Below are 26,592 nucleotides of genomic sequence, written 5' to 3'. Positions count from 1 at the left end.
TGCACCCCCGACGAATCCGCAATGCTAGTCGGTCGCATTGCAAGTTGAGTCACGTATCCCGGCTACGCGCGTCACATGTAGAGCAGCAGCAAAAAGATTGTGCTTCACAGGGCAGCATCGTTCTGTGGTGTTATGTTGTAGTTCGTGGCCAATATTACTTTAGCAGTGCCGTCCTACGATCGGGCAGCGCTTGCCGGAGACAATATGAAAACGTTGTTTGAATCAGGTAAATTGTCAATTAATCGGTTCGTGTGCGATTTGGTCCAGCACGGGGTGAAGGTCCGGGCGGCGCGCGGGGCGAACGGCACGGCGGGGCGGCGCGGCGGCGCGGCAGGCCCGCGGCGCGCGACGTCCGCGGCGCCATTCCGCTCCGTGCGCCCGCTCCGACCGCTCGCGCCGCGCCGCGCCCACACTCTCCGCAGCGCCGCAGCACCGGTACGTACCGCCTCACACTTGTACACTTGTAACACCCGCGCGTTGCGTCACGCCGCGCACCGCAGCGAAAGTGCATCCGGGGAAATGGAGTCCAAGGTCGGTTCTCGTAGCCCTGTGCCAGCATCGCTCAGCCGCGGCGCACGCGCCCGCGTCGCCCCCAGCGAGCGGGCGTGCTCGCCGACACACGCGCGTTATCCACTTGAGGTGGTGAAGGCCGCGCGATCCAGGGGTCAAGACTGCGAATATTGAACTCGCTGACCTCAGGATATCCATAAAGATAATTAATTAAAACATGTCAGTATTTTGGCGAGTCCCTTTTCACCGAGATTCAAGCTCGGAAGTGCGTGTGCAATCTATTAATTGCATTCAAATTGTCGCGCAACGGCGTAGCGGCTCGAGTTTCGCGCGGCAAGCGGCGACGCAGGCCAAGGCCGGCGGACATTCGATTGTTGCGATTAATCAATAGCCAGTTAATGGAAAGCTACTTGCGACAGCCGCCCCGCCCGCCCAGCGCCCCCGCGCCGCCCGCCCTGCGCCCGCGCGCTGTCCGCCAGCGTTTCACACTAATCACACGCGGGCGGATGCTAAACAACGTGCGCGACGGCGTTTCCTGTGCGCTGCCATGTGCTGCATGTGTCGTCACGCACGATCGTGACCTTTGCCGTGCCAGCACACAGTTGTAGCCTTGTTCCTGCACACGCCGCTTCTATCGGCGCTCCGTCGCTGGGTCGGGCCCGTGCCTGTTCCCGCGCAACAATCGTAAGCACGGAATGGTTATCGGCGTCATGTTAGCTTATACCAGCAAACCGTTACATCTCCATCCTAGACATCGTAAGCACTACACGCGCCTCGGCTGTCCCCGCGAAGACCGATGAGCGCGATTAGTCGCGCTAGCTCCCCCAAAGCCTTCTAACCGCGTGGCCAATACCTGGCTGATACGGTACATAAGCCCACTCTAATTCGGTGACTGAATCTTTAAAGTCAAATGGAGTCCGTTCAGGGCCGGCAGTTGCCCCATGTCGCGGGGGCAGCGGACGATTTCTAATTAATGAAATCGGTCTATTGCACATCGCATTCATTTAAAAAGTTGAAAATAAATTGAACTGTCGGGAGCGTCGCGCGGACATTGTTAGCGCGCCCAATTCGCCGTCGTGTCCGATGTGAGCTTGAACCGGGAAGACAACAAGCTTAGGAACTATCTAGACAACGAGCTGAGGCGGGCAGCGTTGTTTGTAAGCGACCCGCTCTCGGTGCGCCGCATTTTGGTTTTTTAGTCTCCGAAGGTGAAAGTCGTCATCTAATCGGGCGGCGAACAGTTTAAGGCGCTGCTCATAACATTTTCGCAAGGAGCGTTGCAACACGCGGCGGCCGGCCTTACATAACGCACGTGAGCCGACCTCGCACCTCGGGCGCCGTTACGTCGTCGGAAGTGGAACACGGGGCTCGACGACCTTGTCTCACTTTTTTGTTTATTTCGGCTTAAGAACGGCCCGCGAGAAGGTCCTCGCGCGTGTACTGAGCTCGCGGAAAATTCCTCGACCGATAGTCGACAGCGGTAGCAGTGCAGTGCCAGGTAGCGAGGTGAGATGTGAAAGCCAATAAAGTCGTGGAGGCGCTCGTGGAACCCGCTTGCGTACCATCCAGCGCGCGCACAAAACGAGCATTATTTTAGATATATCACTTCGCGAAATTGTTGCTCATCCAGGAGTGGTAGTGGCCGGATGTTCTAGGAAGTTCAATTCGTTTACATCTAAAGAAAAAACAAATTTTAAAATTTTACGCAAACGCAATAACATGCTACCAACATTCACACAGGAAAACAATTAAAAGCTACGTAATGCAATGCACGTGTAACGCGCGCTCGCGTCGCGGCGTGGTTCGGTTGGTTTCGCTTTCAATAAAATGCGGTCGACTTTTAGCGGCCTGCACGCAGCCGCACGCAGCTCGCACGCAGCCCGCACGCAGCCCGCACGCAGCTCGCACGCAGCCCGCACGCAGCTCGCACGCAGCCCGCACGCATCGCATGAGCACACGGGAGGCGCGCGTAAACGCGCGCCGAGTGCAGGAGAGCCTGCGTAAGCGATGACGATCAAATTGCACTCATTGATCACGTAAGCGCTTCGAGTTCAGTGGGAATCGTTACAGTCGCACGCGTTGCGCAAGCGCATGCGCACTTGCACACGCACGCGTACACGCGGGGCACGCGCGCTGCGCCGCGTGTTCGTTCAACGGATGTCGTTCGTTTTAACGCGATAAGCGAACGTTGATTGACAAACACCAAGTTTAACATTTTTCCTCATATTCTCCTTTCACCGCTCGCTCTTTTCGTCCGGCACGCGGCGAGGCGGCTGCGGAGCGAACGGTGCAGTGGGGCAGGGGAGGGGGGAGGGCGAGCGCGCGACAACAACACATTGCATAACACCCCCTCCCCCTCTCCGCCCCCACGTCCCGCGCAACTCGGATAATACAATATTAGTATACAAGTGGTCATAATTGTTTATGTCGTCTGTGTCATACGAGTCGGTTATATAAACATACGTCATATAGTAATAACAAAATTAAATATTTCCGGACATAGGATTACAATGTTAATGGGACCTTTACGTGCGAATTTTAGCCTTAGACTTTATTACCGGAATGCTACGTGAGATGACGAGAGGTCACGGAGCAAGCTGGGGCCACACCGGCGCGCCGGCGGCGGCAGCTCGGCCGATCCGTTGTCGCCGAACTGCCGACCGGCTCTGCGCTCGCCGCGCGCCGACGTCGTGTCAGCACTGGAAAGACAAACTCAGTGCAAGGACAGGCTGCAAGGGCAGAAATTAAAAATTTTGGGCGCACTGCCTTCATCGAAGCCCGACGTGAGCGGTTCGGAGGGTCGGCCTCAGAGGCTTTTTAGTTTTTGCTTACTTCAATACTATCCATTTAAATTCAACGGGTTTTAAAAAAATAACTTTGAAAGGGAAAAACTTTAAAAGGAATGTTTCCAGAAACATTTCCGGGGCTACCGGCTTGCATGCAGGACATAGACGTTTTGGTGATGCAAATTTTCAAAATGAAAAAGATATCGAGTAGTAAAAAAATATAAAAATTCGGGACATACGCGAGGAGAGGAATAGGAACCGGCCAACTGCTTCAGTCATTAAATTTGCGATGTCAACAATTAATTCCATTAATTTTTTATCGCTGCCAGCGAGTGCAAGGCAGTTGTGGCGGCGCCCGCGGTGCTGTCCAACGCAAGTGCACATGGCCGGCACGTAATGCAATCCGGTTCGTTTCAAAGTGGAGTGAAACACCCGCCAAGATATTGCTCCAGTCTCGAGTGCGGACTACAACCTCGCACAGCAAGGCGCGGACAAGTAATGTTAATAAGAAGAGTTTTGTTCGGGACGACGGAACCGATGCTATGGAGCCAAATAATGTTTTTATTGCTGACCCAAAAGACCCCTCTCGGCTGGAAGGCACAGCCGTAACCGTCCGCATCGTGCGGAGTTTAACTTCCTGGTCTGCCGGTTTCCTCCCGGTGTTTTCCTTTCACTATCGACGAGCAGCGGTGACGCCACGTGATGACAAACGTATGGTCGACGCCGCGATGTTGTATCGGGGCCGCCATTGCTAACATTAAATTGAGACGGTGACACAATCCGGGAGCAGGGCCGCGCGGTGACATCACGTGCAGACGCGTAATCGCACGAAGTAGAGCTAATCGCATCGCGTACCGCGAGCAGTGACACTCGGCCAATTCTTTTGTTCCCTGACGACCTCGCCGCGGAAGATAATAACCTGATGTAATGTAATAACATTAGACAGCAATTTGTGTCTCGCGCGCAGCGCCCCGCGCGGCGTACAGAGCAGCGCCCCGCGGGTTCACTTTTACTTCGGGCGCGCGTTGCGCAACACGGCCGCGGGCGCGCAGCTGCGACGTTTCGTGAATCAGTTTCCTCGTTCGTTCTCTTCCTTTACTGTCATAGCAAAGATTAAAATTTTGATTTATCACACAATTCCTCGTCACACTGAACATGGCGGTGGCATGTCAAAAGGCGCCGCGGCTTTTACTTGTTTACAAGCGAGACTGTTCGTGCCCTCGTCCCTTTTGGCCGCGACACGGATGCGTCAGAATGAATGGTTGCGTGAGGCGTCCGGTGTTACCGCACGACGCGTCGCGCAGGCCGTTACTGCACTCGCCGGTGATGCCTCTCGTCAAATAGCTTTCGTAAAAACGGACGAACGTGTAAAAAGGTTATTGCATATAACTAATAATTTCGGAAAGCATTAAATAAATCGTCGCGAGTTGCTCTTTGCCTTGAGTTATTCCTCACAAGGCACAGATCGCTGTGGAGACGTTGCCGGCGGCCAACTCGAAGCGAAGTGCGCTGCGCGGCGTACAAAAGACCTCAACGCGCTACTTACAAATGTCATTTTTAAATAAAACTGGCGCCACGTGAGAGCAAACACTGCTTTCGGCGCAGCGCGCCCTGCTCGTGCAATTGTACGCGAACGAAAAATGGTGCCAAAGCCGACCGACGAGAAGTGAACGCACCAAGAGTTTTTATTGTGATTATGTTATTACCTCAAGTCAAGTAGTCGGAGATTTATTTTTTATCGATTTTGTGAGTCTATTTGTGAAGGAGAACGAGCAGCAATCCTCCGGAGTCTGAGGCGGAACTGACTCTATCATCATGCGATGTCCTTCGCGTTTAGTTGTTTGTATGGGACGGGATGTCGGATGTTTACACCATCTTCCAGACACCTTACTCGTAGATGAAAAGTCCAAAAAATACATGTCATCAAAATGTACATATTCTATTAAGCAAGAGCTTACCTTGCGTATAAATATGCAATAAGCTGTCTTTATATCTCTTTTGCTATAGTTATTGTTTTATTTAATGTTATTATAATCCTTACCGTTCATTTATCGCCACGATTAATGTCTATCTATTTTCTTTAGTCTTTCTTTTTTTCTTGATATCATTTGTCAAAAGGATCGCTTCACTGTTGAGGTGTACAACCGTTGTCACGGCAGCGCAAGTGCTGCGTCTCACAGCGTTGCACTCGCGACCAACGACCGCTAAACAAGTCATACATTACAAGCATCGTTTCTGGTTCGCAACGGTGTCATTTTGTTTGAATCGCTGCAGCTCTCGCACTCAGACGCCGTTTACTATTACCAGCAACGGACCGAAGATGTATTCAAAGGACACGTATCGACATCAAATTTCTAATTGTTTCAATTTTATTAATCACGATAATTTTGGACTAGTTGAAATTAGTTTTAGTAGCAAAGACCCGCGTTCGACGAAGGCTGGCCGGACCTAAAAGTATACTTATTATATTTATTGTTTTGTTGCACAAAAAGATCTTTGCAAAAAACCGCACAATTCAGTCCACACAGTTTAGCACAAGGTGAAAAAAAAACTGAAAGCGCGAGGTTGTGCGCGCAACGCTGGAGGTTAGTAGGCATTCCCGCGTCTTGCGACCCTGCAGGCGGTGCTGCCTCTGAGGCAAACTGTAGAGCTGCAAGCAAAACTGCACAACCCAAAGCCCGCAAGTCGCGCACAGTCCGGCGCCGCCGTGCCGACGACACTGCCAAATGCAATCAATAGTAATGCGTGTTCGGCGTTGTTTGAAATTCGTTGATTCTAAAATCAAAATTAATTTCCTTGCAATAACTTCAGTCAGGAGCGGCGCAGTAGGTCGGTGAGCGTGCGCCCGCGCACACACCGACACCGAACCGCACGCACTAACACATACTTACACAAGCTCGTTGCGCCCGTTATTAAGCTGTCAAAACCTTCAAACAACATTCACGCGTATTCTCAGCACTATCTAGATAGAATATGACGGATTCAAGTTTAACATGATTCTGAACCGCGAGAGGTAAAGAAATATCGCACACGGCAACCGTATCCCTACGCATTGCAGTCTTGTACGAGCCGGGGCTGAGTGCCGACCACGGGAATACCATTTGTCACGAAATTTGGCAACCTTCAAGTAACATCACAAACGAGAGACGAATGTACGTTACAGCTGCGCGCGTCACCCCGACCACGCTCGTGTCAGCCCCGTGCGCAGTCCACTCCTAAGAGCTGCCTAAAAAAATAATATCAAGCGCAGCTCAGCTCACCTCGCGGCAGCTAATGATCGGCGCTTGCGAGCTGTTCGAAAGCGAAGCATGTAGAGGTTGAGAGCTTCCCCTGGCGGGCTCCGAGGCGACCGCAGCCGCGCGGCGAGCGGGCGTTGTGCAAGGCCGCTTGTGCAACGCGCCGCGCGACCCGCGCGACCCGTAACGTAACAGCTCTATTCTGCTCCCGCTGTACCGGGACGTGTTTAAAAACCTAAATTCCGCCACACATCGCGCGCTCCGACCGCGAACTGCTATCATAATATTGATTTTGTTCAAACATAAAACGTCGGTTAATTATTCAGGCGTTGACATGAAGCAAGTTATTTTTTTTCGAAGCCTCGGTTAAACTTGCTGCGGCGACTTTCTTAAACACAAATAACGTGTGGCATGTCGCCTCCATGTAACTAGAAAGAAATTAATACAAAACAAACTGTTTACCCCGTCGTTGTCAGGCCGCCGTTGGCCCGTTAAACTGTCAGCACAAAAGACGAGTCGTGACCCGAATTCGCACAGGACCAGCTTTATCATTCCGCGCAGCAGCCGCCTCCGTGGCAGAGGAATCATTAAGCTGCCATCTTGACGCGGTGGTCAGCATTCGTGTGTTCATCGCATGACAATAAATACGTTAACACATAGACATGTTTTGCGTATCGGTAAATGTTATTAAAAAAAAATTGTTTCATTTTGTTATTGCATCTGGTGATGTAGCGGCCAGTTCTGTGCGGCTCGAACATAAAAAAGCGCGAGTCGTGAGCAAAGCTCGCGCTACCGTTCACAATGGCCGCACTGTCCGCCCGCGCGGCTGCGGCGCCGGGCGCGCTCCGGACGGCACGCGCCGGCCCGCTGCTGTCGAACTATAGTTTTCCGTAACGACGATGAATTTCATTTACATACTTTATTTTAATCTGCAGAAAATATTCATAGTTAAAACATTTAAAAAATACATTGACATCTTCATAGCTAACCCGCGTAAGCTGTAAAAAGTAACATTACCACCATATTCCCCGGAAGTCGTTGTATAAAGTCCTGGTGGCAAGCCGCCCTCGCGCAGCACGCTGCGAACTATTTGCAACAAATCGCTCCAATCAGTCAGCGGGAGCGCGTCATATCCTTGCCGATTGTGTCGCGCCGCCGGGGCAACGCGACCAAAGTGAAGTAGGAACACGGCGCGCGCCGTCTGCCTGGCGCTCGAGTGCGACGCGCCCCCGGCGCAGCGCTCGCGGCGGCGACAAGCATCGCCCGGAGGCGCACGGCAGCGAGCACCGCCGCCTCGCTGCGACCCTCCGTGATGATATTTTTTTGAAGAGCAGTTAAATCACGCGCGCATTAAGCAGCTTTGTTTATATATTAAATTCGATACAACTCGCGACCACATCACACCTGCAGCAATTAGCACCTTTTAGACAGTAAAAAATTAAAGGTTACTCGGGAATACAAAATGTTTGTGGCCGCTGCGGTGTAAGGTCGCGCGCGGTTGGGCAACGCGACTTACGTCAGCACCTCTCACCGGCAGCCGCGAGGCTGCGCGAGCGCCGGACATATTAATATTTTTGTACAAAAACTGGGCCGTTGCTACATCTCTTGCATAGTGAACGTTGCCAACCATTCGCTTTCGGCGGTCTATGGACTGGTCGATGACTTCGGAGTGTGGCTTGCGACACCTCCGAGGCACTCGCGGCGGATGTTGCGGTGTGCATCGCTGTCGACGTGACGTCATCGGCACTACGCGAGCGCTCCGACGCGGCGGACGCCTCCTCTCCCGACGGCTCGATCGGGCGCACCCCACGGCACTTGCGCAAGCGCAGATAAACACAGCTCCGCAACCGCTCACTGGTTTCGTGCGGGCAAAAACTATACGCGGTGATGAAACTAATAGTTAAAGTTCACTTAGCAGAGTAAAAGTGCAATATAATGTAATGTGTCGGCGGTGCGAGCGCTGCGGCCTTGCCCGACCGCGTTATGTCCCGCGGTAACGACTGCGGCGGCTCGACGTCGTATCGATTACACAAACACCGGCCGCCTGGAACACGTCATGGAAAGTTTATTTTGTTTTAAAGCTATCAATATGAGTCTCAGTTCTTTGAGACGTAAGCGAGCGCCGCCGCCGCTGCCAGCAGTAGCCGATGGCTGAGTCACCTAAAGTCAGTCGAAGAGGCCGCAGCTGCCAGCTCGTTACGTCCCGTAAAATTATTTCGCGATGTGAGTTCTGTACGGAGATGCCCTTGTTCTCCGCCGAAAAACTTCAGCGCAATACAAGGCTATACACTCGGGGTTGACAGCAGAGCTGCAACTTGCGTGCACGGCCGTTGATATCCTCTACTATGGCGTGTTTGACGAGCTGCTCGTCCGCGCGCGGCGTAAGGCTTTGCGCATTTACTGAAGGCTCATTTTTCTTATCGTCAACTTATTCGCAAGAGAAGCAAATTTTCCACGATTTTGGGTAGTAGTAAGCCGCGCGTCGCTCGGACCCGGCGCGGGCTGGGGCGGGTCAGGCGCGCGGCGGGTAAAAGGCAGCGACGGCGCTGATTGCCGGCACTCAGCAGTTTCCGCGCGCCGCGGCAACACGTTTTCCCGGTGGGTACTGCAGCCGCCCCCGCCCCCGCCCTCGCCCCTTAGTACAATGTCACGTCCGCTGCGCACCTGCACACATGCCGGCCTCGATATTTTCTGAAACCGGAGCAGTAAATCTTAAACAAAATTATGCAATATTTATTTCACTTTCCAAAAGAGCGAAGGTCGTCCACCTCGCAGTCGCGGCCCATTTCAATGTCACACCTCCAGCCGCACGGGCCGTATGAACGGTCGGCTATATTTTCAAATGAAGACATTTCGTCCACGTTTCAATTTTACACCCTTAATCTCCGTTACAGGTGACAAGCAGATACAAGAACGGAAGATACGAAGTGAACTAAAGCACAACAGAGAGACGGAACAAAATGAGAAATACACTGTACCTAGTGGCGCTTTGCGCGGCTCTGACGGCAGCCGCCCCCGCGCCGGAGCCCGCGCCCGCCCCGGCCCCGCAGCCCGCGCCCGCCGCCGACGACAAGCCTGAAATCATTGAGATCATCGCTCCGGCTGCTAGCGCTCAGGTGAGTGCTCATCGGCGCGGTTGGCATGATCGTATTTACTATAAGCTGCGTAGAAAAACCCTTAAATCCGTTTTGGTCGGCAATTTTCTATTTATCTCTGACGTTCCCACGGACACCAGAGAACGCGTAGAAGTATTCAGTGTACCGAGGCCGGCGGTCACCGCAAAGTTACTTCGCATGTCTGTTCATGTAAATATGGTTGGACAAGGTAATTGAGGGCAGCCATTAGCGCCGCGCCAGTGCTCGCGTGCGCGTACCTGGCCCGGGAGACTCGCGGAGTGTGGTGTTCCCACAGTTATGACTATTTACTATTGATTAACCAAAAGACAAAGTCATAGAGAACTGCTGTCCCGATGGCAAAAGATGGCAAACTGATTACCCGGAGTAAAGTGTCACCGTTAAATAAAGTGACCCTCCATAAAACTGTGAGCAGACGCCTACACAAGCAAGCCCGTGCTTCGCGCATTCAGATCCGCGTATCTTTCATAGTCTCCAAGTCGTACAAATAAACAGAGAGTGAAGACCTGTGCGTAAATTAAGGATCGTCAACGATCACCCAGTTCTTAAACTGGCATCGATTCATTACTTTGATTCTGCCGCTCAACACACAGACGCCGCGACCTGTAGCCGAGACATGCGGTCCACGTTTAGACTCAACAGGCACTATACAAAACATTTTACATTCGTTCGGAAGCCAACCGGCTTTGTCGGAATCGAGGTCGGCTCGTGTGTTAAAGAGGTCGCCAACGTCTAAAAAACAAGGGTCACTCCAGATAGAAGCGTTGTTGGAGTATCTACCGCCACTCCTTCTTCCAGCGAAACTTTTCCAAGTGTCAGTAGCGTTAGTCAGATAGTAACAACCGACGAAGTCGAGGTTAGGTCGCCTCGGTTACCTCCGACTCGAAATGCTGAGCGGATATTATTGACAACTGATAACTCAAGTCAAAGTATCCTCGTGCTTGTCCTCGAGCCTAGTCACTCTATGGATTGCTCACCGAAGTAATCCACGAGATCACCCATATCAGGTGAAGTAGTAGTTTGTAAAGTTCTCGAGTTTTCTACCTTAAAAAAGTTCAGGAATCTGCAAATGCCACTTGAGCTGCAGTGCAATTCAGCTTAAAAAATACCCTGCGCACAGACTATGAATAAAAACGTCGCTAGTCATCATTTTGACACGGCGAATTGACGCCTATAGTCGACGGTGGGTAACTCTCCACTTCTCTGTGACAGGAGACGCTGTCTACGCTAAACCTGGGCGCGCCGGGTTCGGAGCTGAGCGAGCGCAATAAGCGCACCATCGGTATCCTGCGCCAGCTGTTCCCCACGCTCACACAGGTAACTTTCACGGTCGGCCACAACGGAACGGCTCACGGTCGCTTTCATCGTGCTTGCTCAGTTAATTAATAAATCTTGCAACTTCAGATAAAACAAAGTCTCGACTGCCGCACATTGGACGCGGTGTCGGGACGTAACGAATGACCGCGCGGCGGAGTATGCCTTTGATAAATAATTGAATGTTTGTACTTGTATTCGATGTGCCAGCACACCGGTCGTGGCACAAGGAAGCCAGGTGTTTGAAATGCGTACACGGGGCCCATGTGGCGGCCGGCGTGCTAAGCGGCGCGTGTGTTCTAGATAATCGAACAGAAGGTACAGCAGCTCACCAGCGTGGTGCTGCGGACGTTCGGCCCGCTGTTCCTGCGCCTTTTCCTAGGAGGAAATAGAAACAACCAGGGAAAGACGAACAGCGGCACCGTCGTGCTGGAGGACGACGACGACGACGATGACGACGACGACGATAGCGCGCCCGCCACGACCACGACTCAGGCGTCGCGACGCAGGCGCGCGATCTACTTCCTGCCGGTATGAGGTCGCATGTGGTCACACTCAGCCTGCCCGGCGACGGCAGTGCGGGCGCGCGCAGACCGCGCGCCACTAACATCGCCATCGTCACCGTCACCGTCACCCACCGCATCGTCACCCGCATCCCATCACCGCATCCCCGATCACGGTACCCGAGCTCGGTACACAAAATGACCAGCGCGATCGGTTGCAGAACGCGATCGTCGAGGACAACCTTCTGTCGGGAGCCGAATCGCAGCAGGCCGAGGTGCGCGTGGCCTTCGGGGACGGCCAGCAGGCGCAGCCCGCCGCCGCCGGCGCCGGCGACGACCAGCTGACCGCCGCGCAGACCAACTCCGCTTCCATCGACGAGATCACGCTAGACGACACCGATGACAGCGAAGAAAACAGAAACAAAAGGTTCCATTTTGTGTCTCCCGACGACAAACATTACATAAGAATGTTATACATGATTCTTGTTCCTCATTAGTTGGGACTCCGGCTGTTGTCTAAATCTTTTATTTTCGCCAGCCGGCATGGGTTAATATTCTTTTGGCTACACAACGCCACACGTTTGTTCAAAAAACTAATGCGCGCTTCACTTGCAGATTCCTGAGCTTTGGAGGCTCGGCTGGAGCGTCCGGCGGCGGCTCCGGCAACTTTTTGTTTGACATCGTGAGAGTACGTACAGTTCAATTACTTTGGCCGATGCCGCGAGTTCGGCTCCGTCTTTACCGTCATTTACAGTTTTTTAATTTCCTATTTTAAGCGGATTTGGATAACTATCACGTCCGAATCAAACTAATCAAACTAATTCAGCAGCGATGCGACAGCGACAGCCGATCGCTGTGCGAGTGTCGACCCGACGCGAGGTGCCCCCAAGTGGGTGCAAATGAATTTTTAGGGCTAACTCATACACATACACGATCGGTTAGTTCTATTCTCTACGAACTGAGCCGTGGGAGAAAACTTGTCTCCGAAGCGTGCGTGTACGACTGAGCAAGTGTGGTGTTGCAGCGGCCCGCAGAGGCGATGGCGCGCGCGGCTGGCTCCGCCTTTCGTCTGATCGCGGGCACCGACTCCCTCAACGTGGGCTTTACCGCCTCGCATACCGCCACCCTGGACCCCAACGACCCACAAGTACACGCACAAACATGCAACACGTAGTGCCACCCACACACAAGTAGTTGTTGGTGCCGAAGGCGAATTGGACGCCGAGCCTTTAGCTTTGTCGCTGCATCGTCGCGGCGTCGTGGAGGATACCCACCTATCCAATCGTCGATCCTTTTTTATCCTCGATTATCACCCTACCTCCTTGCAAAAGATTAATCTCTTGTATACAGTTTGCGGTGCACTTTAATGTTAGTAAGATAACAATTAGCGTCGCGCTCGGCACATCTAGCTACTAACCCGTAAGAAAACTTTAGACTCGTACAGTGAATGCTTTAACAATCTAGTCGCATAGAGTAATTAGTGTCAGTAGCGATAGCCGCAACGTGGCTGCAGCCAACGGCGCTAACGGGCGGCGTGTGCTTGCAGCTGGTAGCGGGCTCGTCGTCCAGCGGCAACGGCGACGCGGCGGCGGAGGGCGAAGAGGCGGGCAAAGGCGACAACCTGACGGAGGGCGTGCCCGGCCCCATCACGCGCCTCTTCATCATTGCCAACCGCGGCATCGCCAATCTCATCCAAGACCTCATCCTGCGCATCGCGCAAACGTCCGAGCGGATAGTAAACTTCAAGGCGCGACTCATCACCTCCATCATTTAACGCGCGCAGGCGCCCACCGCGCCCGCGTATGTCGCCGCGACTGCTGAGCCCTCTCCTCCTCTCAAACCACACTACTCCCGAGGGAGCAGCGGAGGCACGCATGCGTGGGCGCGGCGCTGGGTGACCAGCCCTGGAAGCTCGGGCACACCGCGCAGCGGCGTCGTGCGCCCGAGGTTCGAGGGCGGTGTGGCCTCACACTAGCCGCAGCAATCGCGCGCAGCGAGCCCGACTGCTTACGAGAAATCTGCTTCCGGTCGCGCCCCGCAGTGTTGTACACTCGTTAACCGGCATCACATTCGGTCGTTTCCAAACCATGACTTCGTTCCGACAAGAAAAATAATAAGTTTTTGATTTGTGACAATAATTAGTTGCCCCCACCTTCAACTCATTTCAACTGACCGCACGGTCACAGACTGTCTTAAATGAATCTAGTGAATGGAGAGCCGGTGCGGGCGCGCGCCGGGCGGTTGCCCGCGAGCACTCGCGAGCTCGCCGCGCCCTAGTTAGTAAGTACGCCAAGTATTCGGAGGCGGCGGCGCCGCCCTGCTCAAGCTTTTCTATTGTGTCGTTTTCATTCGTTTTTACTTTTGTAAATATGTATTATATTATTTTAGCGGAATTTGTGTAAAATAAAAGAATAGTACTTAGTTACGTCATCTTTATTTTTTTGTACTCCTCAAAGTTATGAGCGAACAGAAACATTTTCACGAATTGACAAATAAAAAAAATAGTCAATTTTATGTTATTTATTTAAAAGCTTTGTTTTTAATGGGTTTATTGTTTTTTTATATTTATATTTGAATCCTTATACATCTTAAGTCCTAATGTACTATTAGATCTTAAGCATTTGAATGTCATGTTCATAATAAAAAATGGATTTCTAATTAAAATTGTTTTAATAATATTCTACAAAGACACAACCTTACAACATGACAAAGTGACCCGCATGAGCGACGCCTGCGGCCCACGCGAAGGCTCTGGACAGTAGACGCATAGGCGATAAACTTTTCGACATTTATTATCAGACACCAAAACTAAATTAACTCCATAGTTTACAAGAAGACTTGCAACGAAAAACATATAATTGGTAATTGAAACTAAGATATAACTGTAAGTGATTTAGAAAACTGAACACATAAAACTTAGGAATAATTAATAAAAAATGAATCCAGGAGCTTCGCGACGCACCCAACGTAGCAGCGGCGCCGGGACGCAGCGACGGGCGCGCGCGCGTTGCTCCTGCGAGCGCGTCGTGCCGCGACGCCGTCCGGCTCTTCCCCCTTTATTTCTTCATTTGTTTTTAAAGATGGCACTATTTTATTTGTGCATTTTTGGACTCCGGTCAGCTTAGAAACGTGCAACGTCCTTACGACTTGCAAGCAACGCATTTAGATTCGTCTCACTAGAGCTTAAACTGCTCAATTTATCACAAGTCCAATCGAAAAATTTAAAACAGACACTGGTAGCAATAACGATACTTTTTATTTAAATAAAATATAAGCTAATAAACATTCATTCATTTTATATATAAACTGTAATTTTACACTTATAATGTTTGACGTGCGTGCGTTAAGGACATTTGTTTTAAAGAAATTGTTAAAATTGTATCCTCTTTACAGCATTTGTCCTTTTTAATAGAATCTTTTAAAAATAGAAACCATCATATTTAACAATTTCATGTTATACTTTATTTTATACATATCTACCTTCATTATTTTTTATTTCTTTAATTTACACATGATTAAGATAAGAATAGTAAGTACGTCCAAAATTCTTGAACTATACTTTTGCGTGAATAGAAACACGTATAAGTCAAACGTCAACTATCAATAATGTCGTCATCTTTGTCATTGGGGTCCGTTTCTGTTCGGCTTCATGGTGTCAAACTTTGTTTCTAGTTATATTTCTCAGAAAACTTTATGCGGTACTATGTAATAATACTTAATTAGTGGTCAAGATTCAAAGTGAACATGGCGCTATATGAGGGCATAGCGCTCATTCAAGAGAAGCAAGCTGTCGTTCTCGATTTGGGCAGCGATTATACCAAGTATATTAATTTATTCATATTATTTATTATACACATAGGATCATTTAAAATAAGCACTTGGGTGCGTCATGAAAAGGATGTCAGAAGAGTCGAAAACAGAATCTAGAATCCATCAGTTTAAAGGTACGAGAGTTCCAAAGGCGCCCTGTTCTGAAAAAACCCACAACGAACTCTAGACAGGTTTTTTGTGATCACTTTTAATTCTTTCAGTCCTTAATACGTTAGGGCAATTCATTATCAAGCTCTATAATCAATGAAAAAATGATTCACACTATCATAGGATAGTAAATATATTTGTTTGACAAACTTCTTAAATTTATTTCAAGATCCTTTAGAAACATTACAGAGAGTTATTTTAATACCATACTCAGTTGTCCACATATTTGTGTTGCAAATATAAAGCTCAGGGAAAGGTAAATTTTCTCTCTTAACCTTTAACTATGGACATCATTTTTTTGTCACACTACCATGGATGTGCAGTCTCTCGGACCGCTATGTTCTGAAGTCCAAATATTATGTAACTAATTAATTTTATTTGTACACTTTTGTATTTATTCTTTTTAGGTATATTGAAATTAAATAATTTCGAGTCTTTTAATCAATCTTTCTTTAATTGTAAATAAAATAAAGCACACTAACAATTAAAGGCACTTTTTGGCATACATTTACTAGAGATCAATTTTAGGATGAAAAACTTGAATGAATTAAACTTTTTAGAAAAAATAACAATCAAAACTATAAATCTAAGGTATAATCTAATATAAAAATGAATAAAAGTCTTCTCAAATTAAAATACAAAATTTTTGACATTGGTCCAATTGTTTAAAATTATTGGCAGTCCTTGCACAAGGGTTTGGAACACTGTAAACATATGACCTGCCTATAACTTATACAAGTTTAATTGGACTTTCTCTTTAGTTTTAGTGGACAAAGACATGTTTTTCCCTTAATTGAATCACTTTCCTGGCTAGGGGGTTCATCTAGGAGCAAATCTGCCCTAAAACTCTCCTCATTTTCGTTTTTAATTCATTTGATATATTTGGTTTTATTGCTCGTCTTTGCATATGCGGAACGACTAAAGATCATACTTTTTTTTTGGAATACTCCTCTTTCTATTTTTTTGCTCTGATGCTCATTGTGTAGTACATGAGCATTTATACCACACAAGTCAAGAATTCTATATAAAATGAGCATAGGCCATCTTCTCGTTTAATGTTCAGTGACATTTTGAATGAAAATAACATAAAACAATCAAATTAAACAAAATCACAGTTTATATTATTTATGCAGGAAACGTGGACATGTGGTCCGGCAGACTGCAGTTAAGTATAAAGTAAAATAATTCACCTAATTTGTGGCCGCCGACACAACCTCTCATATAAACATATGTTTTGGTGCTAAAACTAAAGCTACTGAGAGCATTAAACGCAAGGAGCAAGGGGAAAGGGGTAAACACAAAAATTACAAACTGCACGTCCCCAGTTAATAGTTAAAGATCTCATTTTATAGAAGATGCATAAAATAATGTTGTGAATATAATTAAAGTAGACTTATGCAGTCGTTCTTACTGGGCTTGTGCAATATATCACAAATGTGCAGTGTCTTTTGTAATTTTGCATCAGTTGGCCTAGGAAAAAGTGCAGCATCAACTGTACCAATTACTTTGCTATTGACTTGCACTTTGGCTACAGTATACAGTATACTTATTGATTTAAAAAAAAACAAATTATATTTTACATTAGTATTTGCTGTTGTCACAATTCTTGCATATTCTGCAATCATAACTCGTCTCAGTGGTTTATAACTGGCAGGGTCACACATAAAGTACATCAGAGTATATACTCTTTAATCAAACTATTATTATTTTTATTTATTTAGGACAACCAACAAGATACACAAACATTTATTACAAGAATCAAGAAATGTTTATTTCACTACTGTGTTACTTCCTACTTGCTGTGTGTGTGCACGGCCTGTTAATTTTATACAATAATTGAACTATCTAATCTATCAATCTAATCTATCAATCTATCTATGAACATACTGTACTATTTTATCTTGTATTGAACACTACACAGCATATTTTATAAGTTTGGTTTGTATATATAGTTATTAGTTCAGTTTTGTTAACTGCTCGCGCTGCCGTCAGGTTCGGATTTACGGGAGAGGCGGCGCCGCGCTGCATCGTGCGCTCGCAGTACTGGTGCCCAGCGCGGCGCTGCTATCGACGCGTGCACGACTACTGCTCTGAAGAGGAGCTCTACGACAATCTCGTGCACATGCTGCACCTGCTGTACTTCAGGTAGGTAACTCGCTCCACAGTGCGCTGTGGTTCCTAATTCTTATTGATTGGTTTATGTTCACACTTATTACCACATAAATATTCATTACATGCTAGTGTGAAGAACATTTAAGTCATTTTCAGTACATTTTGGTGCTAATGAGATATGATGTTCAGTAATTTCCCAATCAATGGTGGTGGTCAATGAGAAATTGTCATTGCTGATGTTATATGTAATAATTGTTTTCAACATAACTTTAAAATTAGATATCTATTACAGACATGTGCTTGTTAACCCCAAGGAGAGGAAAGTGGTGGTTGTGGAGTCACTACTCACACCCACAATGTTCCGAGAGACTCTTGCTAAAGTACTTTTCATACACTATGAGGTGAGTAAACAGAATCTATGGCTTAACAACTCAAATGGACTTGGTGTCCGAGCGGTAGAAGACAGATTGTTTAGAAAAGCAATTCCAATAATATGTATGGGGGTTGCAGAGCTTCATTCCTGTGAGAGTAAAAAGGATACACTGAGGAGATAATGTGTGCAGGTGTCAGGCGTGCTGTGGGTGGACAGTGGGCGGGCGAGCGCGATGACGCTGGGCGTGCCTGTCGCGCTCGTGGTCTCGCTGGGCGCGCGCGACGCGGAGGTCACTGCAGGTATTTTTTTCTACTTGGAAATGTATCCAATGTCTTAGATGACATATTTTAAGGACTTGCATGCAGTCTCCTCTAGACGAACACAGAGCTTCCAGAGTTAGCTTTGTTCTCTAGTCTGATTTTATAATATGATTTATTTGTGGAAAAATAATTGACTTGTGTAATTCTCAATTGTTTTACATTGTCATTGTTTATGTTTTTGTGTTGCCCTTATCAAATAAATAATATGTAAATAAATGAAATACGTTTTAATGTTTGTGATTTTAGCTTGCTGAATTGCGCTATAGCAATGTACTTGTCATAAATTTGCTTCGCCTGAACAGTGGTTCACGGCTGTCCGGTGATAGAAGCGATGCAGTCGCAGCCGCTGGGCGCGCGCGCGCTTCACGACGAGCTCGCGCGCATCCTCCGCGAGGACAACGGCGCCGAGCTGAACCTCACCGAGGAAGTCCTAGAAGACATTAAAGGTTAAACCTTTAAAACCATTATTTCCAGTTGCTGAAATTTGTCAGGAATAAGTAACGCTACAAAATATAAATCCATAAACATTTTAAATAACTTGTATATGTGTTATGAGGAAGTGAGAAATCTACATTATAAAAATATATATTCAAACAATATATTGAATGCGGTGCGGGCTCAGTGCGCGCGTGCTTCGCGGCGGGGCGGGAGCGCGCGCAGGCGTGGGCGGAGGCGGCGGGCGGGGCGGGGCCCACGCGCGTGTCCCGGCGCGGCGCCGACGTGCGCGTGTCGCGGCGCGCGCGCGTGCTGCCCGCGGAGCTGCTGTTCGAGCGCAACAACGAGCTGGCCTCACTGCCCGACATGGTGCTGCAGTGTATCCTGCAGGTGTGTTCACACAACCTCACAATTTTTTCACGTCCAATAATCCGTGGCCAGTCTCCTGATATAAGATTGGCTTCCAGCAAAGCCATACCCCTTTCACACAGCTACATTGGTTCATGCAACTTCAGGTTGATAAGCCGCCTGTGTTTGAAATGATTTGCTGATGCGAGATGTAATTTTAGTAATCAACTGGTTTGGACGGTTTGTAACGCGTTGTCAGCCAATACTAATCTCTTCTCCGGCTGTTGCCATTTTAGGTGTTTGTTGATTTCACAATTATATGACATTCACCATGTGTTGGATAATGGTGATATTGCAGTTGCTGGTCATTACCCGGAGCAGTATCCCATGCATCAACACCGGCTTCAGAAACATTTTATATTAAAAACTTATAATGAATATAGACAGCTTGCTGTTACTAAACAGTGACCAGGCGTGTTGCCTCTCTCTTCAACTCGGTTGTATCTTCGCCCCGAGCTAAGGATTGCATTGTTTTTATACATTGTGTTTTGGAGGGAACATGTTACAGAGACATCGAAATATCTACAGCAATCTTTGACTGGTACTTTAGTTGTTATATCTTCAGAGCATCACCGCCTGCTTCAGGTCACTGACCACGGGAGGCAAAGCACTGTGGGCACTTGATTTAAATTCCTTTACAGAAACTGTACTTGGGTCATTGCATTCCAATTTCCACCAGATTGGAAAGCTCCCAATCTTTTATCGCCATAACACATCTCTTGGGGTGAGGGCTGTGTAAGAATACAGCGACTTAGTCAATTATGTGTCATATCAGTCACTTTGTGTGTGCTCTGTATTTTCAAGAAAAGGAAGTAACTGAACTGCATTTGCATAAAACTGCATTGAACCGCAACATCCTTCAAGATCCGTAGCTGCCGTGGCGCGTTGCCGCTGATGGCTGCACCCTCGCATTCCTACCATAGACGAGATCGCGCAATGATTTACTGTTGCTGTTGTAATTTTGTGTGTTCTGCGCGGAGCAGTGCCCGATCGACGCGCGCCGCGAGCTGGCCGCCAACATCCTGGTGACTGGCGGGGCTGCGGCGCTGCCCGGCCTCAAAGCACGCCTCGCCGACGAGCTGCGCCACCTGGCCACGCAGCCGCCCTACGGGTGCGTTACACTTGCATGTGGCCCTCGCGGCAACTTTTTTTAAACAATATACTCGCCACCACAATAACCACCAGTCAATTTGTTAAATACGATGTGATGGTGCGCGGCAGCGTGGTACCGCGGTGTCTCACTAAGTGTCCGGTGATTGGTGCGGCAGGGAGCGGCTGCGCGGCGTGCAGTTCATGTTCCACAGCGCGCCGGCGCACGACAACTGCACGGCGTGGGTGGGCGCAGCGCTGGCCGGCGCGGCGTGCGCCACTGACATCACGCGCGGCACTGCGCGGGACGTGTACACGCGCGCACGGCGCCTTCGCGACTGGCCGTGCCTGTTGCACAACACACCGCCGCACCACGCGCACTGGGGCCTGCAGTGACGCGGGACAAGCACGCGCGCGCGGCTGGCCGTGCTTGCTGCACAGCACGCCGCCACACCACCGGCACTGGGCCTGCAGTGACGCGGGACGAGCACGCGCGCGCGGCTGGCCGTGCTTGCTGCACAGCACGCCGCCACACCACCGGCAATGGGCCTGCAGTGACGCGGGACGAGCACACGCGCGCGGCTGGCCGTGCTTGCTGCACAGCACGCCGCCACACCACCGGCAATGGGCCTGCAGTGACGCGGGACGAGCACGCGCGCGCGGCTGGCCGTGCTTGCTGCACAGCACGCCGCCACACCACCGGCACTGAGCCAGCAGTGACGCGGGACGAGCACGCGCGCGCGGCTGGCCGTGCTTGCTGCACAGCACGCCGCCACACCACCGGAAATGGGCCTGCAGTGACGCGGGACGAGCACGCGCGCGCGGCTGGCCATGCTTGCTGCACAGCACGCCGCCACACCACCGGCACTGAGCCAGCAGTGACGCGGGACGAGCACGCGCGCGCGGCTGGCCGTGCTTGCTGCACAGCACGCCGCCACACCACCGGCAACTGAGCCTGCAGTGACGCGGGACGAGCACGCGCGCGCGGCTGGCCGTGCTTGCTGCACAGCACGCCGCCACACCACCGGCAACTGAGCCTGCAGTGACGCGGGACGAGCACGCGCGCGCGGCTGGCCGTGCTTGCTGCACAGCACGCCGCCACACCACCGGCAATGGGCCTGCAGTGACGCGGGACGAGCACGCGCGCGCGGCTGGCCGTGCTTGCTGCACAGCACGCCGCCACACCACCGGCAACTGAGCCAGCAGTGACGCGGGACGAGCACACGCGCGCGGCTGGCCGTGCTTGCTGCACAGCACGCCGCCACACCACCGGCAACTGAGCCTGCAGTGACGCGGGACGAGCACGCGCGCGCGGCTGGCCGTGCTTGCTGCACAGCACGCCGCCACACCACCGGCAACTGAGCCTGCAGTGACGCGGGACGAGCACGCGCGCGCGGCTGGCCGTGCTTGCTGCACAGCACGCCGCCACACCACCGGCAATGGGCCTGCAGTGACGCGGGACGAGCACGCGCGCGCGGCTGGCCGTGCTTGCTGCACAGCACGCCGCCACACCACCGGCAACTGAGCCTGCAGTGACGCGGGACGAGCACGCGCGCGCGGCTGGCCGTGCTTGCTGCACAGCACGCCGCCACACCACCGGCAATGGGCCTGCAGTGACGCGGGACGAGCACGCGCGCGCGGCTGCCGTGCTTGCTGCACAGCACGCCGCCACACCACCGGCAATGGGCCTGCAGTGACGCGGGACGAGCACGCGCGCGCGGCTGGCCGTGCTTGCTGCACAGCACGCCGCCACACCACCGGCAATGGGCCTGCAGTGACGCGGGACGAGCACGCGCGCGCGGCTGGCCGTGCTTGCTGCACAGCACGCCGCCACACCACCGGCACTGAGCCAGCAGTGACGCGGGACGAGCCCGCGCGCGGCTGGCCGTGCTTGCTGCACAGCACGCCGCCACACCACCGGCAACTGAGCCTGCAGTGACGCGGGACGAGCACGCGCGCGCGGCTGGCCGTGCTTGCTGCACAGCACGCCGCCACACCACCGGCAATGGGCCTGCAGTGACGCGGGACGAGCACGCGCGCGCGGCTGGCCGTGCTTGCTGCACAGCACGCCGCTACACCACCGGCAATGGGCCTGCAGTGACGCGGGACGAGCACGCGCGCGCGGCTGGCCGTGCTTGCTGCACAGCACGCCGCCACACCACCGGCACTGAGCCAGCAGTGACGCGGGACGAGCACGCGCGCGCGGCTGGCCGTGCTTGCTGCACAGCACGTCGCCACACCATGCGCACTGGGGCCTGCAGTTATGCCTTTGATCGTCTGCTTACGCTTTTACAATTGGATGCTGATCCACTCCCCGAGAGAAAGTTGAACAAAAAAAGGATATTCTTTAATAAATAAAATGAACAGAAACTAGCGAATGTCGCCAGCGCCCTGGCTCGCGCCGCTTGTTATGCGGCCAGAAAAACCGCTATAAATAACTATTAACTTATTACATATTTTTATAACTTATGGAGTTTTTGTTTTATTTATCTATGCTACTAAAATTACATCACAAAGTTGCTGCACACTGTTATTGCAGAAGCAAAGCTGGTATAGAAGTCGTATCGACATAGTTTCAATGTCAGCGTCGTGCGCCTTGCGGCGGGGATGTTGGCGCCGCGTGCTTGGAGCGTAACAATTCAATGCGGCAGTCAAAAGGGTCAAATGCAGACATGAATTTACAGAAACAAACATTCTTATTTAAAAACTGTATACAGCACTGTTATTATTTCACACTGTATGTGTTGAACTTATTAAGAGCTGGTTTTGGAAGTTCGTTTCTAACGGAGAGCTATTCTCTTCGAGCCGATTTTGGGTCTGTGAGTCTAAGCCAGAACTCTGGTCAGCAGCGGCTTCATGGGCACGCGTGCATGGGGCTCGTTCTGACCGGTGACATCAGACGAGATCAGAAAATTATTAAAAAAACTATAATCAATAATAATTCCAAATAATTGAAAAAAAATTGCATACGCAATTGAGTGCAGTAAAAGCACCACTGCTTGACCTGATCAAACACGTCCGAGTTATTTTGCGAAGATAAGAAATTAAAAAATTAAGCAATATTAGTGATTTTTTCATCACGCAATCAAAAATAAACCTGCTATAAAGTTAAAGCTATAATCAGACACGTCCTCGCATACGCAGGCCCGTGCTTCGCGCAGGCAAATCCGCGCATCGTTCAGACTCCGGGTCGTGTCGAACAGCTTCATGCGTAGGGCAACGGGCGCGCCGCGGTACGTGCGCAGTGAAGACCTGCACGTTGACATAGAACAGCCACGCCAAGCCAATCCCCAGTTTCTAAAACGGGCATCAATTCACTACTTTGACTATGTCGCGCCACACACAAATCCTCTGATTGTAAATGCCGACACCTACAACACAATAACACCCGGTGCAATCAAACGCCACACCGTCTTGAGACCAAGACGCGTGCTCGAGTTTCAGGGCGACACAACGACTAGCCAAGCCTACTGCTTACTAGCAACCAACGCAATGCAACGATAAGCCACGTACACCGCCCATTGTCATCGTCGCCTTTCAATAACCAACCGGTCTCGTCGAAAAAGAAGTCGTATCGTATATCACAGAGGGCGCCGAGCCCCGATCATGCTAGACAGAAGCGTTACTGGAGTTCCCAGCGCTAACGCTTTTTGAAGTGGTAGCAGTGATATTAGCGAGGCGATAGCAACCGACCAAACCGAGGTTCGATCCTCTCAGACGCCCTTATGTCGGAACGCTAAGCGGTTATTATCGACGAGTCCAAACCCAGATCGTGAGGAAACTTGAGTCCTATTTACTGCACGGTGTGTCCTCCGAAGCGATCCAACAGCACGACAGCTTCTCAATCCGGTAAAATAATAGTATAGCCTGTACCGAGATTCTCCCGGAAGCACTCGGGCTCGGGCTTCGCTATTTTAAAATATGGTTTACGTTAAGCGCCCGCTGCCCCCTGCCATCTCTAACCCGTGGTATCTGCAAATGCCATTTAGGCAGCAGTGACAGTTCGGTTAAAAAAATGTTATGTTGGGATTGTATCATTTTTATTTCACGAACACCAATATTTTCTTTATATATTTTTTGTTGTCAAACTGAAAATTTTATTTTTAACCTTACTTAAAAGTCATCGTCTTACCCATGGAGCCATAATGGTAATAAGGCGAAGGAAAAATTCTGTCGAGATTACCAAAGATACTCTTAGATATAGGAGAAAATATACTTACCTGTGGGGAAAAGAATAAAAAAAAGTCTTATACTTCATTGTTAACAAATTCTGGCAAATATTTATAAATTACTCATTATCTTTTAACAGTACAGTAATAATTAAATAGAGAAAAAAGAATATGGTAGCTTATTTGTGGTATTTAAAAAAAATTATAATAATTTTCAAGTCTAGAATAAATATGGGACGCTTGACTGCGATATGACAATACCATAAAAGCGAGAATGATCTGACATTTTAATCTGTCACTTAGACTGTCTCACGCAAGATTCTAGTTTATTTTCCGTTTTAGTATTTGCGTTGTATTTAATTCAACAAAATGTCCGAAATTAAAATAGTTGCTGCGAGTATTGTTAATTTCCTGAAACAGCAACTGGAGGGCGACGGACTGAACAGCGATTCCCGCGAGAGCGTAGAGGTAGGCGTGCAATGCATCGAGACCGCTTTCGAGCTGAGCCCTCAGGAGCTGGCGCAAGGAGTCGACCTGCTGCAGCTAGTGCGGCAGCAGCGCAACCACGTCGCTAGCGGCCGCGCCGAGGCTGAGAAGTTAAAGAACGAAGGCAACGAGTTCATGAAGGCTGAGAGGTTCCGCGAAGCCTTCGATAAGTACTCAAAAGCCATAGAGATCGACCCCCGTAACGCCGTATACTTCAGCAATCGGGCGGCAGCGCATTTTAAGCTCGGGGAGCACGAGATGGCGATAGCGGATTGTATGGCGGCGCTAGCGTTGCAGCCCGACTACGGAAAAGCGCATGGTCGCCTAGGGCTGGCGCTCACCGCGCTCGACCGGCACCGCGAGGCGCGCGCCGCCTTCGCTCGCGCCGCACAGCTCGAGCCCGAAAACGAGTCGTACCGCGAGAATTTACGCCTGGCCGACGAGCGGCTCTCGCAGCGCGGAGAGCGGGGCCCGCTAGACTTAGGCGGCTTGCTGCAGAACCCGGCCCTGCTCAACATGGCCACTGAAATGCTTTCTGATCCAAACATGCAGAATCTGATCTCCGGCTTGATGACCAACACTAATGCAACGGCTGGCACGGGAGGCATGAACGCCCTGCTGGAGGCGGGGCAGGCCCTAGCGCAGCACATGCAGGCTGCTAACCCTGACCTGGTAGAGCAGTTACGGAGGCAAGTTCGTCCCCCAGGACAGGGCGACAACCAGCCCCCATCTCAATGAGTGTGTATTCTTTGGTTGGTGGAAATGTAGCGGACTGATTGACCACCAAAAACAAGTGAAGTTGCTATATGCGGAGCGTTCCTGACCTCTTTAGAAAAGATTCTTTTTTTTGCAAAGCGTAATTACTTATTTCAATAGTTTTTTTTTTTGGGTTTTCTTTATATGAATTGTAGGATTTTTAATATTAATTTGCTAGATTTGATGGAGACAAGAGTATTTATATTGTTAAGACGAGCTGCATCGCGAACTTGAACATACCAACAGCTTACTTCACTGTAACTCATCAGCTGTGAGCACTTTTTGTGGTGCGGTCATGAGCACCTTTGTGTTAGGATAGTGCCCGGTGCAATTCCGAGTGGCTAACAAGTTTGGAGTGTTCTATTTTCATACAAAAATATTTCATGAAATTTATGTTAATCTGGAGACATGAATATACCACACTGTCAGAAGTGTCAATCACTGGTGGAGCGGCCGCCTCGCCCTGGGTTGTTGTACTCACCTGACTTTGGAACTGTGATTACATCCTGGAGCTATTGTTTAAAGACATTTCTATGTGCTGTTCATAGAAAAGTGATCTACAAGTGAATATTAATTTGTTAAATTTGATAGTATTTAAATGAGTACACATAGAGCATGCAAATGTTCCGTGTGTGTAGAACTTTTGTCAAAACATGTTTTCTATAATAAATGTAAATACAAAATGTGCGGTGCTTGTAATTTTCCATTCTACGCTTTGTTTCTGTAATGAGCCCTTGCAGCTGAACAAGACAGTGAGGTGCTCACAATGGACAATCCTAGTAAGTTTATATTCTGGAAACATGGGAGCACTATCAGTCTGCATAGCCTTTTGCTTGGGTGGAGCCCAAGAAGTTTGTGGGCTGAAATTGATTTAGATGTGGTGGCTCAACTTGCGTGTTTGTTGTATGACATTTGGTATGGAAGCTTGCTAAAACTGAGGATAGCTAAATCACACATATTGTTTAGCTGCAAGTGAGTGTTTG

At 49.9% G+C, this 26,592-nt stretch overlaps 3 protein-coding genes across 4 annotated transcripts; all 3 read left to right on the top strand.

The window, feature by feature from the left end:
• Window positions 1–368: 368 nt before the first annotated feature.
• LOC137920278 (synaptonemal complex protein 4) lies at window positions 369–14,069 on the top strand. Of its 2 annotated transcripts, XM_068763564.1 has the most exons (7): window positions 369–435; window positions 9,427–9,648; window positions 10,879–10,983; window positions 11,284–11,511; window positions 11,705–11,910; window positions 12,099–12,171; window positions 13,030–14,069. In XM_068763564.1, the coding sequence occupies exons 2-7, from the start codon at window positions 9,493–9,495 to the stop codon at window positions 13,255–13,257; spliced, it is 996 nt and encodes a 331-aa protein (XP_068619665.1). In that variant the 5' UTR covers window positions 369–435; window positions 9,427–9,492; the 3' UTR covers window positions 13,258–14,069. The 2 variants fall into 2 exon arrangements, with proteins under 2 accessions (XP_068619665.1, XP_068619666.1); XM_068763565.1 differs by lacking the exon at window positions 11,284–11,511.
• Window positions 14,070–15,105: 1,036 nt separating this feature from the next.
• Window positions 15,106–20,682, top strand: Arp10 (Actin-related protein 10). Its single transcript, XM_068763493.1, has 8 exons — window positions 15,106–15,304; window positions 17,454–17,606; window positions 17,866–17,974; window positions 18,137–18,245; window positions 18,569–18,712; window positions 18,889–19,091; window positions 20,093–20,220; window positions 20,378–20,682. The coding sequence occupies exons 1-8, from the start codon at window positions 15,228–15,230 to the stop codon at window positions 20,592–20,594; spliced, it is 1,140 nt and encodes a 379-aa protein (XP_068619594.1). The 5' UTR covers window positions 15,106–15,227; the 3' UTR covers window positions 20,595–20,682.
• A 3,960-nt stretch (window positions 20,683–24,642) lies between these two features.
• On the top strand, window positions 24,643–26,282 carry LOC137920274 (small glutamine-rich tetratricopeptide repeat-containing protein alpha-like). Its single transcript, XM_068763558.1, has one exon. The coding sequence runs from the start codon at window positions 24,737–24,739 to the stop codon at window positions 25,589–25,591; it is 855 nt and encodes a 284-aa protein (XP_068619659.1). The 5' UTR covers window positions 24,643–24,736; the 3' UTR covers window positions 25,592–26,282.
• Window positions 26,283–26,592: the final 310 nt, after the last annotated feature.

This window comes from Battus philenor, unplaced genomic scaffold (genome assembly GCF_028537555.1).
Source record: "Battus philenor isolate CCGP_79_NKW_IND1 unplaced genomic scaffold, ilBatPhil1.0.hap1 SCAF_18, whole genome shotgun sequence".
NCBI lineage: Eukaryota > Metazoa > Arthropoda > Insecta > Lepidoptera > Papilionidae > Battus > Battus philenor.
The sequence above is the reverse complement of the archived record's forward strand: the minus strand, read 5'-3'. Positions and strand labels throughout refer to the sequence as shown.

Coding starts and splice junctions, on each gene's coding strand:
- LOC137920278 (XM_068763564.1), top strand. CDS start 9,493: ATGAGAAATACACTGTACCTAGTGGCGCTTTGCGCGGCTCTGACGGCA. Junction 9,649..10,878: donor CTCCGGCTGCTAGCGCTCAG/GTGAGTGCTCAT, acceptor TCTCTGTGACAG/GAGACGCTGTCTACGCTAAA. Junction 11,512..11,704: donor GCGCGATCTACTTCCTGCCG/GTATGAGGTCGC, acceptor GATCGGTTGCAG/AACGCGATCGTCGAGGACAA.
- LOC137920274 (XM_068763558.1), top strand. CDS start 24,737: ATGTCCGAAATTAAAATAGTTGCTGCGAGTATTGTTAATTTCCTGAAA.
- Arp10 (XM_068763493.1), top strand. CDS start 15,228: ATGGCGCTATATGAGGGCATAGCGCTCATTCAAGAGAAGCAAGCTGTC. Junction 18,713..18,888: donor AGTCCTAGAAGACATTAAAG/GTTAAACCTTTA, acceptor GTGCGGGCTCAG/TGCGCGCGTGCTTCGCGGCG. Junction 19,092..20,092: donor TGCTGCAGTGTATCCTGCAG/GTGTGTTCACAC, acceptor TGCGCGGAGCAG/TGCCCGATCGACGCGCGCCG.